We start from the raw sequence: 27,070 nt of genomic DNA, 5'->3' as shown, positions 1-27,070 counted from the left end.
CAGAAGCTGTCACCTTGAACTAGGTCAGCATAGAGGCCAAGGATTTTACAGCCAAGAGTGGGGACAGTGCTGCAAGGTGTCACCCTTTATACAAACGACCGAGCCACATACCAGGTAGGGGAGAGCGCACCCGCCAGCCCAGAGTGGGGGGCCAGCCCCAGGGGATGGAACCATGCACAGGCAACGATGCTTGAAAAGACGACAGATGCACCAGGTCAGGGCTGGACAATAAGTTTATACACACCCACATCAGGCTGAGGAGCCGCCGCGGGCTCCAACTCATTTACAAGCATTTCATCACAGCGCCTGCTTGGGGGCCCACAGGCGCGACCAGGCTGTCCCTGTACAGATCCTCACATCGCAATAATGCTTTATTCAAGGGCAGATTAATATGCAGCTTTTGGGGGGAATTTTTACAAATACCAAAAGGAACAAATCAAGCATCCTCTATAAAACTTTCCAGACCTCCAGAGAGGCCTGCGAAGCAGGACAAAGTGCTCTTTACACAGGACTTGTAGGACTTTCAAGTATCCAAGAGGCGTTTGTGAATGCCCTAACCATTCTACCTACACACGCCGGGCCAGCGGGGCACTCAGCAGGAGCTGAGCGAGCTGGTGGGCACGGGGCTCTCGCTGGTGTCCATTCCCACGGACCCCCCAGCTCCAGAAGTGGTTCCACACGGGGTCGGAGCCTCTGCAAGGCAAGAGAAGGAGGGGCCTTTAGCTGGCTGCACCCCCAGACTGGGTAGGGGCCCAAGTCACTGCCCCCACGCCCCCCTTCAGACAACTATACTCATTCACGGCCCTCAGAGCCTGTCCCCTCCTGGGCTCACTCGGCAAGAGTCAAACACTGGCCCCCCTCACTGCCCCCTCCAGGTGTCCCTGACTCAGCCCCTTCTACTCCCGAGACCGCCCCAAGATGCCACGGCTCCCAGCCCAGGGGTTGGCACTGCAGGTGCAGCACTGCCGATTCTCTGGGACGCTTCTGGAACAGCACCACAACGTGGTCAGCATCCAACTGCTGGCCCATTACTGTACCTATTTCTGCCATGGCTACTGGAGTCCAGTCCCGCTGGGCACGAGGCAGCTTTCGGAGAAGCCGGATCCTGCAGACCCTGGACCAGAACGCACCGCCCCCACCCATCCAGCCCACTCAGCGCCTCTTGGGGTCTCTCAGCTCAGCCCCCTTGTTTACAGACAGGAGGAGTGTGGGAGCGACGGGGTGTGCGTTCTTTTCCTGCCAGATTCTCACCCCCGACATCCGAGATGTCCAGGATCACACAGTCGCCGTCCTCCTCTTCCTCCTCCTCCGTGTCTGCCTGGAAGCCATCGAGGTCCCCGGCCCCGACCTGGACAGACAAGGGGGCATGTGCCATCAGCAACAGCAGCAGATAGGCCGGTGTGCACCCCCCACCTGATCTGGGAACAAGCTGCAGGGGTGTGCTTCAGAACCTATGTGCAAAGGAGCCTTGTCACAGGTTGGGGGGAGAAGGTTCTCGTCAACGACCTCATTCAGCTCTCCCAAAACAACCACCAGCATTATTTACAAAAATTGGCCGATTCTGAATCAGCAATCTGGCTTTCTGGTGTGATCTGAAGATAGAGTGATAAAATGCCCACTTTCACTTTCTCTTGAAATAAACAGTGGAGAACTCCGCCAGCCAGCGTCACCTCCTCTGCCCAGGGCTCAGCCCCTCTGCCCGGCCCCCAACAACTCTCTCTTGTCACTTGTGTTCGGACCATTGTTGCTGGTGACGACACCATCCAAGCCGCTGTCGACTTTCTGGACCTGTGTTCATCAGCTTTTACCAGAGAGGACAGAAGGACCACGTGGAAAAAGGCCAATTTTTACAAATTAATTAGTTAAAAGGCTCAATTTTAAACACCAACCATCTGTACAAGTGCCCCTGCTTTATGTAGATGAACAAAGAACCAGCAGAGGCAGAGGTGGGCTGATTTCAAAAGGGGAAGCTCTTTCTCAAAACTCTCCCGGAATTCCTCTGCTACAGAAATGGGCATTTGTTTGCCTGGAAAAGGAGCGATGGTGCAGGACCACGCGGTGTGCAGCCTGCTGGCCTGGCTGGGCAGCCCCACGGACACGCCAGCGGCCCCCAGAGCACGCAGCATCGATGCCTCAAACCACCGGTTTCCAGAGAATTCACCGGCTGAGAAGAGCAGAGCCAGGCTCTCCCCACGCTGATCGGGAGGCATCTGGCGGGTCCGCGGAGCAACAGGAACGAGGCCTCCCGTGTGCCGCCACTTTGCAGGGGGCTCCCCAGCCGCAGCCCCCCCCACTCAGGACAGGCGCTCAGGTTGTTGCTAATGCCCACAGGGGCCCAGGGCCCGCCCCACGCTCTGGGCTTGGAAAGACCTTTAGCCACGATCAGGAATCAACTCTGTGGAACACCTGTTCGGGGTCATTTTGATCAGAGGCGATTTCGGACAGGAAAGGGAAAACAGGGCCACTCCCCATTTCAGAATAAAATAAGAGTCTAAAGCTCGAGTCCCTCCCAGGGGCCACACAAGACCACAGTCCTGGTGCCTCACTCGGCCCTGTTCACCTGACTGATTGTGACGCCTCGTGAACATGCGGTGTAGCAGGCCAGCTGTCAACTCAAAAGGATCTTTAAATTCCCACAAAATGGAGAAAACAAAACAAAAACTGAAGCAAAAATTTGAAATAAATAAACAAATAAATAAATAAATAAATTCCCACAAGTTAGGAAAGCTCAACCCCATCTAGAATCTGTGCGGACGTTCACGGTTTGACAGCAGCTATCGGCACGGGTAGGGAAGTATCAGCGGCTTTACCGAAACCCAAGCCCAAACGCTTCACAGGCTTCGGGCCTCCAGTCTTACCTTCTAGAAGTTTACCTGCATCGGGCACGTTTATGTGGGGGCTGTCAGCGGGTTGTGCCCCGGCTAAGGCAGCCCCAAAGCCATCCCCCCACCCTGCTCTTGCACCCCGGAAGCCGAGCGAGGCCGCCTGGCCAGTCCTGTGAACCCAGCTAAGCGGAAAGTCTCCGCTGCCTTGGTCTGCCGGTGGGAGGTACGCGACAGCCATGTGTGACCACGAAGACAAAGGCCACATGCTAAGGAAGGAGGGAGTGGGACACGGGGGTGGCCTGCCATTACCAGAGCTCGGGACAAAGCCCTGGCCCGTGTTGAAGCTGACACTGGGGCCCTATGAGTGACGGCCCGAAGCTAGGACCGCCGAGCACTGTGTCCCCCTCTGCGGAGCAGTGGTGAGGCTAACTGCCCACGGCACAGCTCCCAGAAGGCCCCAGAAGCCAGGCGCTCAGAGATTCCCTCCCCACAGGCACACACTGTGGTGGCCCACGCGGAGGTCCTGGGCCTGGCACATGGCATTTCCTAAGGGGCTTCTGGTATTTATTTAGCTTTGAAGATTTATTTACTTATTTGAGGCGAGCGAGGGCGCACACGCAGAAGCAGGCGGGCAGAGGGCCAGAGAGAGAGGGAGGCTCCCGGCCGGTCCTGGCCCGAGCAGGCGGCAGCCTCTACCTCAGACCCTGAGGTCCCGACCGGAGCAGGAATCACGAGTCAGACGCGTCACTGACCGAGCCACCCAGCCGCCCTCCGAGGAGATTTTACAACGCAGACCTCAGGGCGGCTGGGTCAGCGGCATGTCTGGCTCAGGTCATGCCCGTAGGGTCCTGAGATCAAGCCCCGCTGTCTGGCTCAGTGCTCAGCTGGGAATCTGCTTGAGGACATTCACTCACTCGCTCTCTAAAAATTAAATAAAATCACACGGAGACCCCAAGTTCCTCGCTCCGACGTGCTGAATCCGCATCACCGGGCCCAGGACGCCCAGAACTCCGAAGCTTCGGCCTGGTGGTACTTGTGCCGGGAGCGGTTTTAAAAATCCCAGGGGCAGTAGGTGAGCCCTGTGAGGGGCTGGAGGGGGTTCACTTGCTTTGTAGCCTTCGGGTGAGTCCCCAGCACTGCGGAGCCTCTGGAGGGCCCGACCCGTGAACAGGGAACAGGAACAGGCGACTGTTCACGCGAGGAACATCAGGTGAGACTCCCCATTGCGCAGATTCCCGGACACACAACCGGGGGTTTTCCTTTCCCGGCGGCTCAGCGTGATAACAAAGTATCTTACAGATGAAGCACAGGGATTCCCATAAAGCGCCTAGCCTAGGACCTGGCATTTGAGGAACATGTAATAGTGTCTAAAACTATTGTTTTCGGGGCGCCTGGGTGGCTCAGTGGGTTAGGCCTCTGCCTTCGGCTCAGGTCATGATCCCAAGGTCCTGGGATCAAGCCCCGCATCGGGCTCTCTGCTCAGCAGGGCGCCTGCTTCCTCCTCTCTCTCTCTGCCTGCCTCTCTGCCTACTTGTGATCTCTCTCTGTCAAATAAATAAATAAAATCTTAACAAAAACAAAAACACTGTTTGTCTTGAAAGTGAGAACCACCATGGGGGAGAGAGGGCACCATGGAGCTCAGGATGCAGCCGGGGCCGTCCCTCGGGCTTGGGTGAGACTCCACATCCACGCCCACAAAATGGGCAAGGACATGGCGGGGCCCTGAAGGAAGGCTGCCCAGACAGACAGACGAACAAGGATATTTTCCAGCCCCGCCATTTCAAGCTGGGGTTCCCACTGCTGGTTTCAAGCAGAGCCAGCCATGCTCTGGCTCCGTCTAGGACTACTTGGGGAGCAATAATGCAGACACTGGGAAGGTTTACAACGTGTCAAAGGCCTCGTCAGCCCCCAGCAGCAGGGAGAAGGCGGGCGTCATTCCAGGAGCAAGTTCTCCCGCCTTCCTGCTCTGACAGCCACTGGATTTTCTAAGCTGAACGGTGCCTCCCGTCAGAGAAGCCGTGGGTAGGACCTGGGGGTGCGGCGGCATCACCACTCAGCCCGCGGCGCGCAGCTCCCCAAGCCATATGACCCCCGTGGAGGGCTGGACACGAGCCGGAGACACGGCTCCACAGACCCCTTCCTCGCACCCTCCGCGTGAGGTCTGTAACCCCGAGACGTCTGCCTAAGACAAGCACCCGGGACTCGCGCCGCAAAACAGGTATCCGGTAAGAGAAGCTGCGTGAAAGGAAGAAACTCATCCCATTCCTATTCCAGCAGGAAAAAACCCGCACATCCAACAGCAGGGAAGGCTGGGGCCGGGGCCGCGCCCGTCTGCGCCCACAGCCGGCCTCGGAGACGGCGCCGTGCCCGCGCCCCCAGGCCCCCACAGTTGGCTCCTCGCACTTGCTCCTCCCGGTGCGGCCGTCAGTGATCAGGGAGCTGCCCGGGCGACAAACCGCCGCCTGTGCTCCCAGTCACGATTCTGCTCGCCACCGTGTGGACAAGGTTGGGCAAAGCCCAGATCAGTCAGTGCTTCCAACGACAGGAAGTAAAGGTAAAAGCAAAAACATAAAGACTGGAAAGTCTCCACACACAACGCTGTTGGGGGCTAAAAGAAATGAGCCATCGGGGCACCTGGGAACCAGGCAAACACGCGAAATCGCTACACTTTCTGCTCACTTTTGTTGCGACTCGAAAACTGCTCTAACAAAGACACTTCACAGAAACTGAAAAGCCCCCTTGGGTGTCTCCCCCAGCCCGCCCCGCCCCTCACCTGCCCGTCGTGCCTGCGCTTCTTCATGAACTGGGTGATGCACATGCTGCCGGCTGACTTCCGCTTCAGCGAGATGGGCGTCCCCTGGCTGGGCCCCGTGGCGGGGACGCTGCCACTGTCCTCCCTGGTGGCCGAGGGCACCACGGTGACGTAACTCCACTGACACGGCACGGGCAGGTGCTCCTGGTCAAAGGTCTTCAGCACCTGTGGGTGGACGTACCAGCACATCCTGAAGTCAGGCCTCTTCTCGTACACCGAGTTCTCGGAAATGATCCGCTTGAGCCTGGCCTTGGAGGGGATGGCGGCGTCCTCGCTGGCGGTGGGGGTCTGCGGGCGGGAGGAGCCGGGGCTGGGCGGGCTGGCAGAGCTGCTGTCGGGACTGCCCGCATCCCTGCCGAGCAGCCCCCGGCGGCAGCACTCCTGGAACTCCCGGATGATCACTTTGCTTCCGTTCACATTCCCGTGCAGCAGCGGGAGCAGCTGCGCCAAGACTGGTGGGGGCAGGGCGGGGAGACACCGGGAGAGAGAACACACATCGCACAAGGCTCCCGGGCTGTCACCGAGGTCAGAGACGCAATCAGCTGCGGGGTGGCCTTTCGAGATGAGCTGCGGGAGGCTGGGCAGCCCAGGTCTCCCAAGGCGGGATTTCTCCGGATAAACGAGCATGCCTCCCTCCATGTGCCCACTCCTCCCGAGTCACGGGGCTCCCCCGGCTCCGAAGAGTGAGGAGGCAGAGGCCTCAGGCATGTGTGACCTCGAGCCCGGCCCTCTGGGGAGGGCGCTAATTAGAGGGCCGGGTCCTGCCGTCGTATCAAGAAAGTAAGAGATGCGCTCAGCCGGCGCTGCTTTCGTGATTGGCCGACAGCCCTCCTGCATCGCAGTCCAGCCACCCAGCAGTGTCCCTGGGCCCGGGGCGCTGGGAGCCCCATCCCCTCCCGTTCCCGGCAGGCGCCGGCACTCACTCTGCTGGTCTCTCTTCTCCCGTCTGGAGGCCTTGGGCGTCTGCTCCTCCTCGGAAGGGACCGTCTCCAGCAGGCACGCCGTGAACTGCTGCAGCACCTTCCGGTCGGCGCCCCCGTCCTTATCAGCTGCCCAGACGCAGCCGATCTTCACGGGCTGGAGCACGCGGAACCTCTTCCCCTTCGCCAAAAACTCATCCCACTCTTTGGCCTTCAGTTTCTGACGAACCTTGTGGTTCTCTGGGTCAGCACACTCCTTGCAGGGCAGACAGCAAAGCTCTCTCAGGGTCCCCGGGCCCCTGTGCCCTCTCGTCCCACCCCCGGGCCAGGGAGAGGGACGAGCACGCTGGGGCTGGGCACAGCCATCCACACGTCCCGGCCCCCACCGTGTCCCGCACCCCCTTCCTAACATCACCGCGGGGAAACAGCGGAGTGCTTTCCTAGATGCAACGGAGACCGGCACTCCTGCTGTTTGCTCTTTGGGATGTGCCCATCCTCTCTGGCCATGACCAGCAGGGACTAAAGTACTCTATCCTCACCAGTAAGCCGCTCGAGGCCACTCTAGATTTTCTAGGGACGGTGTGATGCCAGGGCCATCCAATCACCAACCCCAAACCCCACGCCCAGGTCACCCTCCAAGCCAGGCCCAACACTGCTCTCAGAGACGGGGAGGCCCATGGGCTCCACAGCCTGCTTTGCTGCTTGGAAATGTACGAGGAACACCCGCCCCTCCAGCCTGACTTGGGAGAGGCAAAACCATTCCCCCAGGCAACGGCATACTTCTCCAACCTCCACTGTCCCAACACGACAACCTGACCGGCTGTCGGAGCCCTAAAAGCAGCCATCTGCCAGAGTCTAGCACGTTGGTGGCAGAGGTTGGGGGTTAACTCCAAGGGGCATAGGGGAACCATCTGGAGACACAGAAAGTTCTAGATTTTATTTCAGGTGATGGATTTACAAATGTCAATCATTAAAGCTCACTGTGCTCAATAACTAAGATCTACATGTTTTCTTATAAGTTCGTTATACCTCAGCTCGGAAACTCTGACTCGGGTTTTTCCTCATGCTGCTGCCCCATCTGGGATTCTCCCCTACCTCTGTAGACCTTCACTACCCTCCCCAGGCAAAACTCAAGCTCAGGCCCGAGACCCCACAAATGACTACGTGTTGGGGTCGCAAAGCGTGCATGGGATGAGGGTGGGTGAGCTGGGCCGTCGCACCGCTGTCACAGCCCCACACTCGCAGCCCGGCTCGGCTCAGCGAGCTCTCTCCGGGACAGTCACCTCCCCGCTCTCTCCTCACCTCAGTGACTCCCTCGTCCTCAGACAGGTACCCATGGGGCACGAAAAAACCATCGTCTTCATCTTCATCGTCTCCCACTTCGTCATCATCATCCTCAAAAAAGAAAAACGGTTCATAATATGTGGCAACAGAATATATGCCTCGTTTAGAATGTTCACCTGCGAACATCTAAGGAAGGAAAAGGCATCTACTGCCTTGAGTGTCATGCTTACGGGCACGGGGTGAAACCCCCTGAAGGTACCCCCGTTATTATTATTGTTTTTTAAAGATTTATTTATTTATTTGACAGAGATCACAAGTAGGCAGAGATGCAGGCAGAGAGGAGGAAGCAGGCTCCCTGCTGAGCAGAGAGCCCGATGCAGGGCTCGATCCCAGGACCCTGAGACCATGACCCGAGCCGAAGGCAGAGGCTTTAATTGGCTGAGCCACCCAGGCGCCCCTGTATCCCATTATTTGAGGGGGGCAGCAGCGGTGTGGATCAGGCAGAACACAAGCGAGTGAAGCCGCCCAGAGGTAAGACAGGAGGGGTGAGTGGGGACCAGGCAGATCAGGGGTCAGCGTGTGCCATCTCACAGGCCGGACACCGCTCAGTCCCACTGCCAGGTGAGCTAGCGTCACTAGATAAGATTTTCCAGTAGATGCTGGAAATCTGGTTGTTTTTAACTATTTTTAACATAAAGACTTATTTATTTATTTGAGAGAGTGAGTGAGCACGGGCAGCAAAGGAAGAGGTAAGGGGAGAGAGAGAGGCCCCCGAGCAGACTCCCTGCTCCACACAGAGCCTGACATGGGGCTCCCTCTCACACGCCTGAGATCACTACCCGAGCCGAAACCATGAGCTGGAAGCTCAGATGACGAGGCCAGCCAGGTGTCCCCACCGCCGGTCAGACACAGGCTGGCTGTGAGCGAGCGCAGCCCTCTGGGTGGGAGCCAAAAGCCGTGCAGGCGCGTGCTCACCCCCTCGCTGTGGGAGAGGGACTCTCCCGGCTCCTCCTCTTCCCACTCCTCGTCACTGTCCACCTCATAGTCCAGGAACTTCTGAGGAAACAAAGACGCAGCGCGTCATGGCTCTTTCGGGGCCGGCAAAGCAGAAAACACTGGAATGGCAGAGACACAGAAAGACAGACGCGCCAGGACCAGCAGCACCGCTGCCACGTGCTCACCCTGTCTTGGGCCCAGGGGTCCCTTGGATGGATGACGGTCGTCTTCTTATTCCACGTCCCCCAGTACGCCGGCCGGTGATTCTCGGAAAACTGTAGGAGCTTCATCCTGCCGAACTTCCTCCTGTCAGGAACGCCATCCGCCTTGCCGCTCTCCACGATCACCACGTCGCTGAGGAGGAGACCCAGCAATGCGCCTCCCCGCTCCGCGCCGCTCGCCACCCCGGCTTCTCAAGGAAGCAGGCCGTCAACGTTTTCCAGAGATGGGAAACCACCTGCTCCCAAGAAAGCTAAGGGACATTCATTCCAGGGACACAGAGCAAGGAGAAGGCGGAGACAAGATGGCCAAGCTGCTACCCCGCAGGATGTACAGAAGCGGGATCCCAGAGAGCACGGGAATTGCCAAGAACAGGGCAGCTGCTCCCAGGGAGCCCGGCCAGCCAGTCTGCCCTCCGCAGCGGCAGCTCTCGGCAAGGCCAGCGCCCCCGACACTCAGCACTGAGCTTCTGGCTTTAGGCCCCGGAGGGAGACAACCCGCCGTGATGAGCCCGCAGCAGACCAGAAGGCAGGGCTCTGCCCCGGACCCCCTGGCACTTTCCAACTGCGCTCTGATGTCACCAACAGGCAAAAGACGGTCTCCCCGGCCACTAACCTGTTATGAATATTCGTGTTTCGGTTTGAAACTATGGTGGGTCCGGACCGGAGGGGCTGCCGGCCTTTCAGATCTTTCAGGAAGGAGGACTCGCCATTCTGCTGCTGGAGGAGCTGGTCCAACTGGTCGCAGAGGTCTTGGTCGAAAGCAGTCCGAAACCGAGGGGCGAGAACCATGTGCTCTTTAATTTCAAAAGGGGCGAACTTCCCGCAGGAGCCAGCCAGGGTCTGAAAGGGAGAAGACGCCGTGACGCGCGCCGGGGAGGCGCCGCCGGGCACACTGCACGGGGATGCTCCTTTTCACGTTCATCCAGGTCGCTAAGTACAGGGAGACACACAAAAGGCTACACACTGTGTGACGTCACTTACACAAGTTTCTGGAAAAGGCAAAACTAGAGGGCCAGAAGTCACATCAGCAGTTGCTGGGGCCTGGGGGCCAAGGCGGGAGGAGGGCACCAATTATAGGGAGCCAACTGGGGTGACAGCAACACTTCAGCTCTCGAGAAGGGGGGTGCTGTGGAGCCCTACGCGTTGTCAGAACTCACCGAATGAGTGAATTTTACTCTGCATTATACCCACTTAAAAAGAAGGGGGCGGGGCGCAATAGGACACGCGATCCCAGGAGAGGGAACTGAGCCCCCGGGGAGTGACTGCCGCTTCCCCAGAGCTGCAGTGGGACAAGATGACTCACGAGCCAGAGCCCATCTCAACACTGAAGGCAGACAGGAACCTGCCACACCGATGTCTGCTCCCTAAGAATCACTCATCACAAGTTCTGGTGGATTTAATCTCCCCTCAGAGTTCCTGCAGCACTGGCCACGTCTGTCAGCGGATCCCAAAGCTGGCGCACGAGGACGTGCGGGGTCAGGAGGAGAGTCCCCATCTGTGAAGCTCAGTATAAGCAAGCCAGCCTCCGACCTCACTGAGGAGAGAACACTACGGCAACCGCCTTCACCGTGGCTGCACAGAGGGCCGTCTGGGGGATGCTCCTGGATGGGATCCAGGCTCCAAGATTTTGCAAATCTCCCTGGTGATTCCCAACTTGCAGTCAAAGCCAAGAACCAGCCGATGTCCCACCTCACTAATGAACTGGGCTATCAGGCACCCAGACAGGACAGAGTTAGGGCCGAGCCCATAGGACCAAAGACTCCAACCAAGCTAAGGAACTACACATAAAAAACCAAATAGTGGCTTGGCTGCCTCAGCCAGTGCAACAGGCGCCTCCCGATCTTGGGGCTGGGAGTCTGAACCTCACACTGGGTATAGAGATTATTTAAAAAAAAAAAAAAATTTTAAAGATTTTTTTTTTTTTTGAGAGAGAGAGAGAGGGAGGGAGAGAGAGATCACAAGCAGGCAGAGGCAGGCAGAGAGAGTGGGGAAGCAGGCTCCCTGCTGAGCAGAGAGCCCGATGCAGGGCTCGATCCCAGGACCTGAGGGCTCGATCCCAGGACCTGAGCCGAAGGCAGAGACTTAACCCACTGAGCCACCCAGGTGCCCCTAAAAAAATCTTTAAAAACATACAGTGAAAACTAGACCAAAAAAATAGGAAAGAGATGATATCTGCCTATGGCCAGAGGGTATACAAGGCTTTGTAACCATAAGCCAAATGCTCTAAAAAATTTAACGGACGCCTGGGTGGCTCTGTCGGTTAAGTGTCTGTCTTCGGCTCAGGTCGTGATCCTGGATCAAGCCCCACATCGGGCTCCCTGCTCAGTGGAGAGCCTGCTTTTCCTTCTCCCTCTGTCTACTGTTCTAATAAATAAATAAAATCTTAAAAAAAAAATTTTGAATGTTGACTTTAAAACATGAAATCTGTGGGCCACCTGGGTGGCTCAGTCAGTTAAGCGTCTGCCTTTGGCTCAGTCATGATCCCAGGGTCCTGGGATCCAACTCTGCATCGGTCTCCCTGCCCAGTGAGAAGTGTGCTTCTCCTTCTCCCCTCCTTCTGCTTGTGCATGTGCTCTCTCTCTCTCCCTCTCAAATAAATAAATAAATAAATCTTTAAAAAGAAAATCCTGGCTGCAGAAGTAACTCCTAGAGATCAGAGCAAAAGCCAATCCCGTAGAAAAATAGGTAAGAAATAGGAATTGGCAAGTCACAGAAGAAAGCAAACGGCGAACAAAAGACAAAAAGATGTCCAGCTAGAATCAAGGAAAATTGTAAAGTGAAAGAAGAACATCATTTTTGCCCATTGGATTAGTGAAGGTCAAATACGCTCCATTCCGTGCCAGCGCAGGTGGGGAAGAGCTCATTTCCCCACGAGGCTCAGCACGGATGTTCCCGCTGGGAGGGCACCTGGGTCGGACTAATACAATCAGTCATTCTGTCCGAGGGTGTATCCCTGGACCAAGCATCAACCTGCTTCCAGGCAGCCGTCCTAAAGAAAGGCACACGTGGGGCACCTGGGGAGCTCAGTCCTTAAGCATCTGCCTTTGGCTCAGGTCACGATCCTGGGGTGCTGAGATCGAGCCCCACATCAGGATCCCTGCTCAGTGGGGAGCCTGCTTCTCCCTCTCCCACTCCCCGTGCTTTGTTCCCTCTCTCGATGGTCTCTCTCTGTCAAATAAATAAATAAAATCTTTAAAAAAATTAAAAAAAAAAAAGGCACATGTGCAGAGAGGACTGTCAGTGACAGTCACCATGCCACTGATGGGGCATCAATGGGGCAATGGCATAGACTGTGACACCATCCACATTATGAAAAGTTAAGCGGCAACAGAAAGAACGAAGCCGACCCAAACGTGCCAGCAGGGCAAGAATCCGGGATTCAGCGATGTAAACAAAGCAGGGACGGAACACACTCATGATATGTATGTAAACACACAAACATATGAAGACGTGTAAATGCGCAGAAAGCTCTAGATGGACACCCTTGCATCAGAGGAGCTGGGTTACCTCTGGAGTGCAAAGGGAGGGGAGGGAAGTCTGGGGTCTCCGGAAGCAGATGCTGCTAGAAGGCGACAGATGCCAGCTTGGAGAAGCAGAATTCTGTGAATTCTGAACTGTTGTTTTATGCTTATTCTCACCTCCCACCCCACGCCTCAGCTCCCTGAACGTAAGCACTAGGTCTTCTCTGACACCTTCCCACACGGCTCCTAACGCAAAACTGCTCGGGAAGCAACCTCCGAACACTCGGCAGTGGTTTTACCACACGTGCCACTTTTTGCCTTTTCAAGGACAGAGCGAATGACAAAATCCTGCGTCTCCAGCCTCCGTCAGAAGTAAAAGCTCCCTCTGTAAGCGGGGACCCCCTCTTGATGAAAGGGAAGCTCCCTGGTCAGAAGATACCCTTGCACTTTCCAGAAGGACGAACGTGACAGAGAAAGTCAAGCCGGAGGAAGCCGGGCGCTCACCTTGGGGGCCTGCGGGGTCTTTGGCTTCTGAAAGAACCTAGTGATTTCGGCCTTCTCGGCTTTAATGCGCTGCAGCGGAAGAGAAGATGAACACGAAGAAATAAGAGATGGCGGCCCCGAAACGGGAGCCCGGCCTTTTACAGGTGAGAGCACTCCTTTGCTGTCCGCTCTCCAAACCCGTGAAAGCCTCGGGGGCGTCAGACTCCGTGCGGGTCCCCGAGGCCACCTGGCTTCCCCAGGCAGAGGTCCTGGGACAATGACCTACCTTCTCCTCTTCCCGCAACCGTTTTTCTTCTTCCTTTTTCCTCTTCTCCTCCAGCTTCGCCCTGGGAGACAGGACCTTCAGCCTCGGCCGGGCAGCTCCGGTGTGCGTGCACCCAGGCCGCCTTGGGAAGGCGCGGCCCGGTGCGGGCAGGCCAGCGCGCGCAGGGGTTGGGGAGGGTGCGCGCCCCCGCCCCCCCCCGCCCCCGCCCCCCTGCAAGGGCCCACGCACTCCAGCGCCTCCTGCCGCTCCTTGCGCCGCTCCTCCTTGCGCCGCTGCTTCTCCGCCTTCTCCTTCTCGTCCTTCTCCCTCTTCTCGCGCCGCTCCTTCTCCTTCAGCTCCTTCTCCTCCTCCCTCTTCTTCCTGGCCTCTTCCTTGGCCCGCTTGGCCTCCTCCTTCAGCTTCTCCTTTTCCTCTTTCTCCGCCCGTAACTTGAGCTGCTTGCCCAGCCGCTCCCTGTCCTGCACCGAGAGAGGGTCCCGCGGTGTGTCCCTGCGCCCGAGGCAGTGGAGGCCGAGGGGAGGCGGCCCGCCCGGGAGGGACCTGCCAGCCGGCGCCCTACCGCACCGGCCACTGGGAGCGGAGTGACGGCCGCCAGCCAATGCTCACAGGACCTTCCGCGCGATTTGAAATAAGCTTCACTCAAAATCTTTAAAAGTGGAGCGGAGTTTATCTTCATAATCAGAAAATGATAATAAAATAAAGACACAAAATACCTGTAGGTTTTGCTTCCCTACCTTTAAAACAAAAGCATTTTGCTTCCCACCCTCCCCAAACCAGATCAAATTATAGGGATTATTTTTTTTCCTCTGAAATGGAAGATCGGGATGAGACAGGGACTGGGAATCTGTTAAGTCAGGGGGAAATGAAAACAACCAATAAAAGCAAAAAATGAATTTGCTTTTATCTTTACATCAGTTCCTCATTCCAAACAACCGGCACACGGCCTGAGGCACTGCATCATTATCTAAGCCCGAGCTCTGGCTCAGCAGGCGAGACACCTGCCAGACACAGGGGCTCCCCTCTGCCACAGCACCAGCGAAACTTCGAGGACTATTGATGTCGGAAATGGGTTTCTCAACATCAGGAGCCTGGCAACTCCGGTTTCGGTCTGGGCATAGGACTCTGCGCTCGTCTCTAGGGAATGTCCCACCTTCTGCCCTAAGAAACCTTTCGTTGCTTTAAGGAAAGCCACAGAGGCTCTCCGCTAGTGATGGCGGAAGCGTTCCGTTCTCACAGAGCGCCCGCCCTCTGCACCTTCCGCGGACGGCTCGGACACTTGAAGAAGGTGCCTGGACTGGGGAAAGCATGCAAGGTGGTGAGGAGTCGTGTGGGCCCACTGCTCAGTAAGAAGGCAGAAGGCTTCTGGAAACCGGCCATACTTGAGCCCCATGTCCCTCCCCCACCCCATGTGTGTCAACCTCTGAAATTCTCCAAGAATGAGAGAAACTCTAAAACCACCACCAAAAGCTGACCCACAAAAACTGAATGCAGCCATAAGGCGGATGGCATAGGAAGCACGGGGTGAGCCCAGACCCACTGTCCTCATCACCCCTTCCACAGGCTGGCTGGGCTGCGGAAGCCCACTGGCCTTCTCTGCTCCTTACAGCAATGAGGGAAACGTCCTCTGCTTTGCAGCGCGAGACAGGTAGTGACCCCCAGGCGACAGAAAGCAAGACTCAGAAGCAACACTAGACAGTAATCACCCATCTAGCATCGTGGCCACCAGACCAGCACAGCACGTGGGAAGGGGCTGGTAAGTGTCAGCTACAAAGCCCAGCTATCAAGACAGTAGGAGAAACCATGATCATAACAGAAGCTTAGAAAGGCTACGTACAAAATCGTCACTAAAATGATGCAACCCACAAGTCCCAGGGCACAGCTGTGTGAAATGAAGCAAGATTCAAAGTCATGGTCAGGACAAGCAGGGAAAGGGAACAGGCAAAGGAGGGGTGCAGGGGCCTTGCTTACTATTCAATACAAAAAGCACAGCAGGTTAACTTTCTGTTTCAGGGGAAATGTCTTACTCTTTGCAGTTTGAGCTTGTCCTTCTCTGCAGAAGCTTTGAGTTTCTTAGTTATCTGAAATGAAAGATATTTTTCTTTAAACATGGCTTGTTTCAATCACTACAGTACATGTAACATATCACACGCTTCTCTGGGAAAGAAGGGGAAGGGGGAATAAGGGGCTCACACTACTGAGAACTTCTTTACAAAAAGAGCTCAGTGAAAACCTTCCAGTGACTAGTTTCCACAAAACAGAACCAAAAACCAAAATGTCGTGGTGGGGTCATGAACTCCAAAGACCATTCACATGCATGTTTCTGGGGATCAAACAGGAGACTGGGGAGACAGATAACAAAACCGAAGGGGGGCCAAGCACAGGAGAAACACGGCAGGCTCAGCACCAAGCGGCAGTGGACAGCCAGCCTTGGCGTCCAGCATGTGACCGAGTAGAAGGCTTTGTAACAGAGGCCATGGGACACACCCCGTGTGAAACGGACAGAGCCAGTAACCCGGCACAGCAGCCCCTTCTGATTTTTCCAAGAGGAGCCAATACTGGCAATTTTGTTTACATTTTCTATGTAATGTCTAAAAGTTAACATTAACAAGTTAACGGGTCTGTGGCCTAGCTACCTATGAGCCATCAATGTGTACTCCGCTTTCCGAAATGTGGAGCGAATGAATGTTCAGGGGAAAAGGTCAGCTTGCTGGAGGTAGCGATCTGGTCTAGGACCCCCGCATCCTAGAGTACAACAGCCTCTACCGCCCGGCTGCAGGGTGAGCACGGCCAGAAGGACTCACCGCTGGCTTCACGGCCTCCGGTTTGAGTGTGAACAACTCAGACTACTGGCCTAAGCTACCTCCAGAGCGGGGAAGCCGGAAAACCAAACTGTCAGACGGAAGAGCGGTGCGGAGAGCGTGCACAGAAAAGCAGCAACTACCCAGGCTCCGTGAAGACAAAGAGGCAGCCAGAACGTGAGACTGGGGACTCGAAAAACCAAAGGCCCATTTTCCTCAAGATGCTTTGACAACACTGACAAGACTACGTAGTGATGATTCCTTGGGGAAAGCCCACGACCTCATGTAGAATACAACTTACAGACGAATAAATCAAGAAGACATCCTTCTTACTCGGGACACATCGAGTTTCTTGGATTAAGCCTTCCCTTAGGAAATGGCAGCAGTCTCATGAAAGCCACGTGTTGGCAGCACCTCAAATGCCTCTAGCATCGTGCCAGGATGCTTGAGCCTGTCTTTACTGAGCCCGCGCCAACGCAGATGCCACCTTCTGAAGCAGTTTTACCAAGGGCTTGAGAAACACCACCCGCCTCTCCAGAGTCCGCTCTGCCTGCCAAGTCCCCGACATCACTCCCACCAGAAAGGATTGAACAGCAGCATCTGCAAGTTGCTGCATTTCTGTTGTTGAATTTGTGTTCAAATTGATAGTACCCAACGTGATGGTCAGATTCCCACACGAGGAGTGCACTTGAGAGGAAAACACAGTCAGTGCCTTTGACAGAGCGTCTCCTCCGCGGCGAGTCCGGGCAGGTGATGGACTCCCAGGAGCCGGCTACTGATCGACGACCAGAGCTGTGATCATTTCATGCGGAACCAGGGTGTACTGCGTCACTAGGCACCCAGATGGGCCTCACTGGTCTGACAGATTATCTTCTTGACGTTTGGTCCCAGTGTCTATGAAACTCTCCCCAAGTGGAGACCACACACATCACCCGTCTGGAACTCGGCTGCCAAAAACAAGACCAAGACCCCAGCAGGAAGCTGACACACACACATCGACACCCCGGACATCAAGACAGACCGAACCATGGGCACGAACTTCACGTGGCAGGACCCGTTCAGAGCCACTTGCTCTGACTTTATGTATACAGGGAGGTGGATTTCTTCGCTCCGAAGCAGCAGTGAATGAGGTGAGGAGAGGCAGTGATGCAGCAGGAGCAGCTAAAAACCTCCCCGCAGGGGAGAGACAGCAGCGGGGGAGACGTGCGACCTTTGCAAACCGCTCCAGCTGCAGTGGAGGAAGAGCCAGCAGGCGACATTCACCTGTGCCTCCCGGAGCTTCAAGTGCTACTTAACAGCAGCCCAAGGAAACATGCAGAAGAAAGCACATTAGAGTTGCTTCGTCAAGGCTGAGAATAAGAGACCATGGAAACATCTACCAACAAGACCGACTCCGCAGTGTGTCCAGACTACAGGTGTAAGACAGCAGCTAACCAGAGACCTTCCCAGGCCTATAGAGAAAATATCAAACATATGGAAGACACCCCAGAATGAAAAGGAAACATATTTACAGCACATGGCTCGTATAAGGACACAAAACGATACTGCGTATTCCCAAGGATCTCTCACATAAGCCGCACGGGGAAGCGTAAACTGTGACGAACTCGTGGGAGAGCTGGGCTGGAGGGAGTGTCATGCTTCAATGATGTTTAGCACTTGTGTAATTTAAATTATACCCGGAAAAGTTCCAGCGACCTGGGCTCATCTGTAGACATGCCCAGATTCCAGGAACACAGCTGTATCCACATCTTTGTTTATGAAAAAAATAAACCTCTTATCGCCATTAAAGCAGGCTGAATTCACGGCTAAAGCGCAAGCCAACTTCTATTCCAGATGGTAAAATGCTCCAATGCTACAGAGCGACCATTCAGCCAGAAGAGCCCGCAAGAGCCCAAACTGCGTTCCTCCAGACCTGTTCTCAAAGCGAGTCTCCGGAACCCTGGTGCTTTAAGGAACACAATAAAGGACACAAGAAACAACAGAATGAAGCTCTTCGAGCGGACCATCTCAGACTCCCTGGGAAGACACAGCAGGAGCTGCATCTTAAGTCCCCTGGAAGGGAAACACGCACGCAAGCACGTGCGCACTAGAGGAGCGTGCCTAGGGCATCCAAATGCAGAGATTACGGTACTAACCCCAGGACTGGGGAAGCCAAATAAAACCAAACACGTTACACTGTAACATGAAACAGTATGTGAGCTTCCACTGAGTTTCCACCTACAATCTGGAAAGGAGGACGTGGAGAGGGAAAGTGGAAAAACACAAGTATTCCCCAAGCTATTACGGGTCAGGAAACCCTTGAGCCCCCCAGGGAAGGTGCTGGTTGAGCACCAAACACAAAACTAACCGGCGAATTGGAAACTCCCTGCTCCTGGGGAAGGGGGGTGGTGGGAGATAATGCACGAGGCTGTGGGTGTGGGTGTGGTTGCAAGCGGTCCATCTTGGCCGCCCTCCTCAGGGAGTCTGGCTCTCACAGCACCGGGACACATGATAATCACTTGGCTTTGCTCTCATCCATCTGGTGCCAACCACCACCAGGAGGCTCCACTTCCACTCCTGTGACCGACCAGCTCACTGGGTGGGGGGGGGAGGGCTGATTTGCTGCTGCAGGCTCTGGGGCTGTGTGAACCTTCGCCACTCAGTGCAAATTATTTGCAAAGCCACGTGGTAACACTGCCTTCTTGAGCGTTTCAGACCTCCAGGCCTGTGTTGAGAGCGAGGAGCCAATACCCAAGGCGCAGGATCTCCTAACCATTCGGTTTAATGCTTGGCTTGCCGAGGGCGCCAGCAGACAGAAATAAAACTGTTTCATGACAAGGCCCAACTATGTCATTTCCCATTCCTCGGGCTTGGCTACGGGTATAAAAACAAACTTAAAAAATAAAGTGCTTGAGAAGAACGGAAACACATGTGCATGTCCTGTTTTCTAGGCTAACTGGCTGTAACAAATCACATGATAAGATCTAGGCTAAGTAGCAGCAGCAGGCTGGAAGGATTTCAGGCAACTGGCCGGACCGAACAAGATGGCTAACAGTGGAAAGGGACGTCAACTCTGATTCTGAGCGTCTGAGTAATGGCTCACATGCAAGTTTAAAAATGTATCTCTGTCTGCAAGAAGAAAAGATTGCTCCACTCTTGCCATTTTGAAAACCTAAAGAGAAAGCCACTGGTTCTTTCCTTCTAAACTCCTCAGGAGATAAAAGCCATGCAGTCACCCAGAAAAATAATTAGTCCCTTAGAGATCAAATCTCACAAAGTGATCAAGGTCAAATCAAGCAGGTTCAGTGGAGACTGAATTATCCAACCCGGGATCTGATCTTACACTAAAAAGCAACCAAAACCACAAAACAACCTAAGGGCACCTGGCTGGTTCTATGCGTGGAGCTTGTGACTCTTGGTCTAAAAAGTCGTGCGTTTGAGCCCCACACTGAGCACCAAGCCTAGTTAAAACAAACAAAAACGTAATGTGAACAAAAATTCTACAAAAGCAAAACACCAAAAGCCAAAAACCAAAAAACCCAAACCAAAGGATGCCGTCAATACACACTTCTGGATTCTTGACTCATTTTACCAGTTCTACCCAGAAGACCCTAAGGGGGCATGAAAGCGGAGACAGCTGCCACCGTGCTGATAAGCCAGCAACAGGGACAGGCATTTCGAGAGTCATCTTTCTGTGGGTCCTTAAAATGGGGCCATATTTTCCTTTGGTTTTTGTTGCTCTGGGGGCGATTTTTCAGTGTCTAGGTCTGGGTGACCAGGCTGACGAGAGCTGACCCTGCAGAATTCCCATTTTAGTCTTCCTGCTGTCTTGGGATCTCTTCACCAAAACTCCTTCCGATTAACCCCCTTACGAGCCCGCGTTAGAACAGCAAGGAGAAACGGAGCTGACATCTGACACGAGGGGTCGCAGCTGCCCGCTTACGTGGACTCCTCACGAACATGGGCAAGTTGATGGCACCACTCCTCAGGTGTGAACAACCACTGCTACCAAGATGGCAGTTCACAGAAGACACCTGACACGCTGGTGACTAACAGAGCCACCAGCACATTGCAGGGCACATGTAACCAAACACTGCTCACGGTTTTGATAGCCAAAGAATTCCCAATCATGGGGTGTCTGGGTGGCTCAGTGGGTTAGCCTCTGCCTTCGGCTCAGGTCATGATCCCAGGGTCCTGGGATTGAGCCCGGCATTGGGCTCTCTGCTCGGCAAGGAGCCTGCTTCCCTTCCTCTCTCTCTGCCTGCTTCTCTGCCTGCCTGTGATCTCTGTCAAATAAATACATAAAAATCTTAAAAAAAAAAAAAAATTTATTCCCAATCAGTCTGTGGCCCCACCTACTTGGCCACTAACCCCCTGGGCCACGCAGTATCCCCAGGCGGAGAGCAAGAGGCTGAATCCCGTTGCCACTGCCACACCAGCATTCGGCAGAGATACTCACTCTGCGGATAGGTGTGCAGGTTGGGGAGGGCCTGGGACTGCTGTGCTGCTTTTTGGAAACAAACTGCCCCTCGGGTGAGCTGGTGGGAGAGGAAGAACCCCGGGATGAGTGGCTAAGAACAGAGTCTTCTTCAGGGCCGGACTCCAGCGTCTCGCTCTCGGAGGGCACGCCCTGGTCTGCGGGTGTCACGGGCGGAGACTTGGCTCGAGGAGGTTTCCCAGCCAGAATATCCTGCAAGACCACCACGGGCACCTTCCCTTTGAACAGGATGCCCCTGGCTTCACTCCAACCATCCTGGTCCTTCTCCGGGCACATTCTTGCGTCACCAGTTGGCACGGGGCAGCTTGGGGGCGAGCCTTTCTGCCCATCTCCACTCCTCTCTGGGCCCCCGGAGCCGGGACCCTCCTTCTCGGTTTTGCATGGAATGTCAGAAAGGGTCTCCTCAGAACACGCCAGCTCATCCTCCGGACTGGCCTCCGGCGGCCCCCTGTCACCTCCAGCTTCTTCTCTGACCCCACTTACAGCCTCCTCAGAGGGAGAGGCTGCAGCATCTAGTTTACTGTGGGCCACAAGGCCATCTAGTTGGTCACTTGAGTCCTCCGTCAAATCAATGATGACCGCAGTCTGGTCAATATTGGTTTTGACTCTGTTTCTTAAAAAGTTATCTAAGGGACCCTTCCCGTTGACAAGTTTGGGACTACAGTCTATGTCAGAGCCCATATGACAGTTGTTCTCCACGGTGTCCAAAGAGGTCTCCAGATCAGGGACTTGACTTTGGGCAGGAGTACCCTCAGAGCTCCTGGTGTCATCCGACCCGTCCTCGCTCTTCTCCTTTGGGACAAGATTCAGGCGCTTGAAGGGTAGACGAGCTGAAACGGAGAGAGAAGGCCGTCTTTACAGGGGAAGTGTGAAAGGCGACACCCCATCGATAATTTGATATTCTGTAGGCTCAATAAGCATCGACCTTGCTGGGCTGGAGGGGAGTCCGGGGGTCCAGGGGGTCCGGACTTCTCTAGAAAACACGGATGCCCTCAGGCTCCACGGTTTGCCCCTGCCCCTTTCACCTCAGAGACTGCTGCCCTTAACGTGACTCCCCTCCATACCAAACTTGCTATCAGTCATCACGGGAAGAGGAAAACTGTTCCAGTGGAACCAGATACCAAGTTTTAAACACCAGAGGGATGCCTGGGTGGCTCAGTGGGTTAAACCTCTGCCTTCGGCTCAGGTCATGATCTCAGGGTCCTGGGATCGAGCCCCGCATCGGGCTCTCCGCAGCAGGGAGTCTGCTTCCTTCTCTCTTTCTGCCTGCGGTCTGCCTACTTGTGATCTCTATCAAATAAGTAAATAAAATCTTAAAAAAAAAAATTTTAAACACCAGAAACCATACTTTTTTATACAGTTACTTAACTAATCTGGCCTAAGGGCAAATAAACACCAAAGGATTTGGATACATTTATCGTTCTGTCCAACCGTGGTTCAACCAGGGGCAGCTGAGCTTGCCAGGGATTTCTGGCGGAGTCTGGAGATATTACTGTTTGTCATGACTTGGGTGAGCGACCAGGGATGCTGCTAAACCACACAATATAGAGGACAGCCCCACACTGTGACAAAAAAATTACAGAATGTCAACAGTGCTGACACAGAGAAACCCAAGTAAGGGCAGTGACCACTAGATTTGCTCCCAGGAACCTAAGAAAACAGCAACATAATCACAGGGGCTCCACAGCCTCTGACTGGAAGGTACAAACGTTATCTCGCCTCTAGCCCTTAAGCCCTGAGGACCCCAGTGGAAGGCCCTTGCTCAAAGAAAACTAAAAATACTACTGAGGAGATGATGAAGGATACAAGTCAGGAACGGTATTTAACCCCTTCCCAGACAGTTACCTTGTATTAACTTCTTGACTGGAAAAGCTGGTCTGTCTTTGCAATCCATGGCTGTGAATGAAGTGTCAAAGGATAAGTTATTAGAAGTCGTAAGTAATTCATATGGAGCCACCTAACACGTCCAAAGTGGTTGTCCGGTGGGAGCGATCTTGCCACCCCCACCACAGGGCCTTTGGCAATGTTTAGGGACATTTTTGGTTGCTGTGAGGGGGGGTGTCTAGTGGATAGAGGACAGAGATACTGCTAAATATCCTAAAATACACAGGATGGCACCCAAGGCAGAATTATCTGCCCAAAATGCTAACAGGTTGAGAAATTCTGCTCTCAACACTGTCACACCTTCTCATTCTCATTCTCTTCCCCACACAATGGCAGCTCTATGACAACATGGAGACTTGTTCCACACTGTACCCTGTGCACCTAGCTCAGAACTGGCACACAGTGGGACACCAGTGAGCATGGTAACAGGGACAGTGAAAAGGGGAAAGATGGGGCAAGGGGCTGGCTCGGTTGGAGAAACACGCAGCTCTTGATCTCAGGGCTGTGAGTTCAACCCCACACTGGTGTAGAGATTACTTAAAAAATAAAATCTTAAAAAAGAGAGAGAGAGAGAGAGAAGAAAAAGGGAAACAAGTGCAAGTAGAGATGACAGAAAACACTGCATGACAGATTTCACCATTAATGACCCCAAAATGTCCTCCTCCAATCAAACCATCCCCACCACCAAATCTGCAAAATCAGAATAGGACTAATTTTCTTCTTAAATAGAGTCCATACAGGTAAAACAATTTAAAGCACGTTGAGCTTGTCGGGGTGGACCTGACGTGCTGTCAAGAAATAAGGGAGAGTATTTTCCTGCACGGAAAAAAAAAAAAAAAAAAAAGCATCTAATAATATCAAAGCTGAGACAAAAATGACTGTAAATAGAGCTAAGTCTTTGGGAAAATATCCTTAAATTGGTTAGAGTAAATTTAGAAGCTGACACCTGCTAGGAGATCTGGCTTGAAAAAATCTAGGTTAGTTATTTGGGGCAATCTACATATGTCTTGGAAAAGATACACACAAGTGAGTATTTTCAAAAAGCAGATCAAGATTTCTGAAACACTCAGCTGTCCAGAGATGGAACTGCTCTCGCCTAAGCCCCAGGCTTGGAATACAAGGACCCCCAGGATTCACATCTCCTTTCTACCCATTTCAAGGCGGTATCATTCCCAGGTCCTTGTTGACCAAAGACAGGATTTCCCCTGCCTTATCTGAAGTATACATAATCTTTACCCACGTAAATTTATATTTAGGACAACCACAAGGATTTACGGGTGTGGCCCGCCAGCTTTGATGCGAGGGGAACAAAAGTGACCCAGGCCCAGAAGCATGCAAGAGTAGCCCACCCAGGGATGTGAATTGTTCAAAGGCAAACATACGATTCACACACACTCGTGTCTAAAGTTACGAAGGCTCTTCTGAGATTACATGGCTCCGATTTTCATGGAGTCTTAAAACACCCCTTCCTCTTATGGTAGGAGGGTCACAGCAAGGTGGTGTTTCTTAAATTCTTAAATTAAACATTCTTACTGTATTAAATGACCGCTCAAGACGATCGGTCCCAACTTTATTGATAGGAATTTTATGTCTCCGTGAAATTTCCAAGGAGCGATGCTTCTCAACTAGGGGGCGATTCCGTGCCCCCTCCCCATCCTGCGGCCCCCTTGGCACTGCTCGGTTAACTTTGTGGGTCGTCACAAGTAGGAAAAAGGGGATGCTACTGGGATCTAATGGGTGGAGGCCAGGCACGATGCTCAACGCTACAATGCAAGGGGCAGCCCCATTGTCAACAGTGCCCAGGCTGGGAAACCCTGGAGCGGACTAGTGGACCTCCCTGTCAGCCCTCAACTCAAGGGACAGGTTGTTTATCAGGCACTTACTATGCGCCAAGCGTTGCACCGGCGCTAGGCACAAAATGGGAGTCAAGCAAAGTAGACAAGGCAGTCTAGTCCTCCTCGGCTCACCATCCCACGTTTCCCAGGCCCCGCCAGGTGCAGGAAAGCCCCCTCCCAAGGTGCGGTGGGGGAGGGGAAGGCAGGTCTTCACCTTGCATAGAGGGCAGGATCAAGAACCCGGGAGCCCCAGCGCCCGGACGAGCCCACCCTCCGGGCCTCTTACCTGGGCTTGCCCCGACCCGCAGACGCAGCTGTTCTGGTCCCCGAGCCCGTGGGCCCCCGGGCCTCAGTTTCCCCCCCACACCCCCGGCCAGAGGGCCGCTGCACGGTCCAACTTGCTCAGGGGACACAAACGCACTCGGCAACCTGCAAAGCCAGCCCCTCCGCCTCCCTGGGCCTCGGTCTCCCCTCCGGGCCACACCGACCCGTCACCGCAGAGAGCCCTGCAAGGACCAACTGACGCAAAAGCGCCGGGGAAAATGGTCGCGGCCGCAACAATAACGTCGAGGGCGCCCTTCGGGTCGCAGGGCCCTGGCTACGGCCGTAACAGCCGCCCCGACCGAACAGCCGCCGGAGAGGAGCGGGCCTGGGGCCGGGAGGCCCGTCTGCCCCCAACTGCCGCCTCGGCCTGCGCAGGCCGCGCGCCGCGCCCCCCCTTCCCCTCAGCGCGGGACCGAACTGACCTGCGGCCGCTCCCCTGGCGCCGGGCGCCCCGCACTCCAACTCCTCCAGCATCGCCCCGGCGGCGGCTCGAGCTCCCCCCAGGCGGCGGAGGCGCGGGCTCTGTTCAGGCGGCCACTGCCGCTCGCCCTCCCGCCCGCGCCGCTGCTGCCGCGGCCGCCGAGCTCGTATTTGGCGGGAACCGCGGCGACCCCCGCAGCCCGCGCGGTGATTGGGCGAGGCCGCGTCACGTGACAACCCGCCTCGGGAAGAAGGGACCGCCGGGAGCATCCTCGCGAGAGCCGAGGCTTCCATTCCTCCCATGGCTCCCCTATTGATATTCCCGCGGAGGACCGGGGCTTCCTCTCGGCCGCCGGTCATTGGCGGGGAGGAGGTGCCCTGCGATTGGAGGCAGAAGATGTCAAGCTGAGAGTTCAACACTGTGATTGGCTAGGCGCGTGGGATAGGTCGGCAGGAGGAGGGAGGGCCAGGCTCCTACGTCATGACGAAACGTTTTACGTAGGCTGATGGGTGACAACCTGAAATTGCGGTTTAGAGGAAGAAAAGTTTTTAGTTTATGCTAATTGGGCATCAGCTGAATATTATAAGTATTAAAACTATAAATGTCTTTTTAGGTGAACAACAGGAAGAAAGTAAATTCTGGGTAGCCCTTTAGAAGCATTTACTGTGCACCAAATATATTCAGAGGGAATGAATGAAATGGATCTTTCTGGTGTAATCCTCAAGATTTTTGCATACACTGTTTCCTCGCCTAGAAACTCTCCACAGCATTCTTCCTGGCTAGTTTCTAGCTAACTTTCAGATCTTAGATCTGCACCTCAGAGGAGCCTTTCCCTCCCTATCCCCAACAAGGTGAAATTCCTACCACTGGGTTCTTTCCCCTCTTTTTTTAATTTTTCCCCTCCTCCCCGCCCTTTTTCCCTTACAGTTTTGTGGTTTTTTTTTTTTAAGATTTTATTTATTTATTTAACAGAGAGAGACACGGCGAGAGAGGGAACAGAAGCAGCGGGAGTGGGAGAGGGAGAAGCAGGCGTCCTGCTGAGCAAGGAGGCCTGTGCGGGGCTCGATCCCAGGACCCTGAGATCATGACCTAAGCCGAAGGCAGACGCTTAACGACTGAGCCACCCAGGCACCTCTCTTTTTCTTGAAGCAATTACAGCTTTATCTTTTTTATTAACTTGTTATTTGATTTACTATCTGTATTTGTCACCAGCTCCATAAGGGAAGGAATAATTTTAACACTGTATCCCCAGTACCTCTCAGCGACTGACATATTATCAAGCTCAATAAATAGTTGAGTGAATGCATAAACTTCATTTGATTGGGCTGTGTGATTATGTAGATTAAAAACCTCACATAGAACAGAGACCTTCCGGGTCAACCAGCAAGGCTTATAAGCAATTTTTTTTTAAGTTTTAAAAAAATTTATTTGGTAGAGACCCAACAGGAGAGGGAACACAAGCAAGGGGAGTGGGAGAGAGAAAAGCAGGCTTCCTGGTGAGCAGGGACCCCGCTGTAGGACTTGATCCCAGAACCCTGGGATCATGACCTGACCCAAAGGCAGATGCTTAACGACTGAGCCATCCAGGTGCCCCTAGAATTAGTTTTCTTTAGCATCAATTTAATCTCTCAAGCGGAGAAGTTAGGAAAGAAGATTGACATTTAGCCCAAGTTCAGAATTCTATCAATTCTATAGATTGGATAATTAAAGCTGAATTATTAGGCATTTCACTTTGGGTAGGTCATGTTTTACTCAAGGCACGAGATTCCCCCGTATGAATCATGACATTCTAGCATTTTGCAATGATTTAAACCAGAGGGTCACCATTGAGTGCCTTTCAGAATCACATGGGGAATTTAAAAAAGCTATTCATAACAGCCCCATCAGGATCTTTGGGAAGGAGGTTTGTGGCACACATATTCTGAAACAATCCTCCATCTAGGTCCAGTACCTTCTGTTGTGGCATTTGGAAACTTCCAACAATCTTCTGCTTCAGAAAACCACCCAAATCCGTCAGAGATTTCAGCATTGAAGTTGCAAACA

General features: G+C 54.1%; 1 protein-coding gene across 2 annotated transcripts; it reads right to left on the bottom strand.

The window, feature by feature from the left end:
* Window positions 1–215: 215 nt before the first annotated feature.
* CHAF1A (chromatin assembly factor 1 subunit A) lies at window positions 216–25,302 on the bottom strand. 2 transcript variants are annotated; one of them, XM_059388691.1, is made up of 15 exons: window positions 25,029–25,302; window positions 22,409–22,459; window positions 20,525–21,393; window positions 15,313–15,366; window positions 13,517–13,746; window positions 13,289–13,349; window positions 13,024–13,092; window positions 9,672–9,898; window positions 9,023–9,191; window positions 8,817–8,897; window positions 7,860–7,952; window positions 6,561–6,813; window positions 5,599–6,089; window positions 1,252–1,348; window positions 216–693 (listed from the first exon to the last, which is right to left on the bottom strand). In XM_059388691.1, the coding sequence occupies exons 1-15, from the start codon at window positions 25,294–25,296 to the stop codon at window positions 593–595; spliced, it is 3,114 nt and encodes a 1,037-aa protein (XP_059244674.1). In that variant the 5' UTR covers window positions 25,297–25,302; the 3' UTR covers window positions 216–592. The 2 variants fall into 2 exon arrangements, with proteins under 2 accessions (XP_059244674.1, XP_059244675.1); XM_059388692.1 differs by having other exon boundaries at window positions 9,023–9,143.
* Between the last annotated feature and the right edge of the window lie 1,768 nt (window positions 25,303–27,070).

Source organism: Mustela nigripes, chromosome 2 (assembly GCF_022355385.1).
Source record: "Mustela nigripes isolate SB6536 chromosome 2, MUSNIG.SB6536, whole genome shotgun sequence".
NCBI lineage: Eukaryota > Metazoa > Chordata > Mammalia > Carnivora > Mustelidae > Mustela > Mustela nigripes.
Note: the sequence above shows the minus strand (reverse complement) of the source record. Positions and strands in the feature narration are given on the sequence as shown.

Excerpts from the sequence above, each read along its gene's own strand:
- CHAF1A (XM_059388691.1), bottom strand. The coding sequence starts at position 25,296 with ATGCTCCCGGCGGTCCCTTCTTCCCGAGGCGGGTTGTCACGTGACGCG. Across the intron at positions 13,350-13,516 it reads GAGCGGCAGGAGGCGCTGGA|GGCGAAGCTGGAGGAGAAGA; the intron begins GTGCGTGGGCCC and ends CCTGTCTCCCAG. Across the intron at positions 1,349-5,598 it reads AGCGCAGGCACGACGGGCAG|GTCGGGGCCGGGGACCTCGA; the intron begins GTGAGGGGCGGG and ends TTGTCTGTCCAG.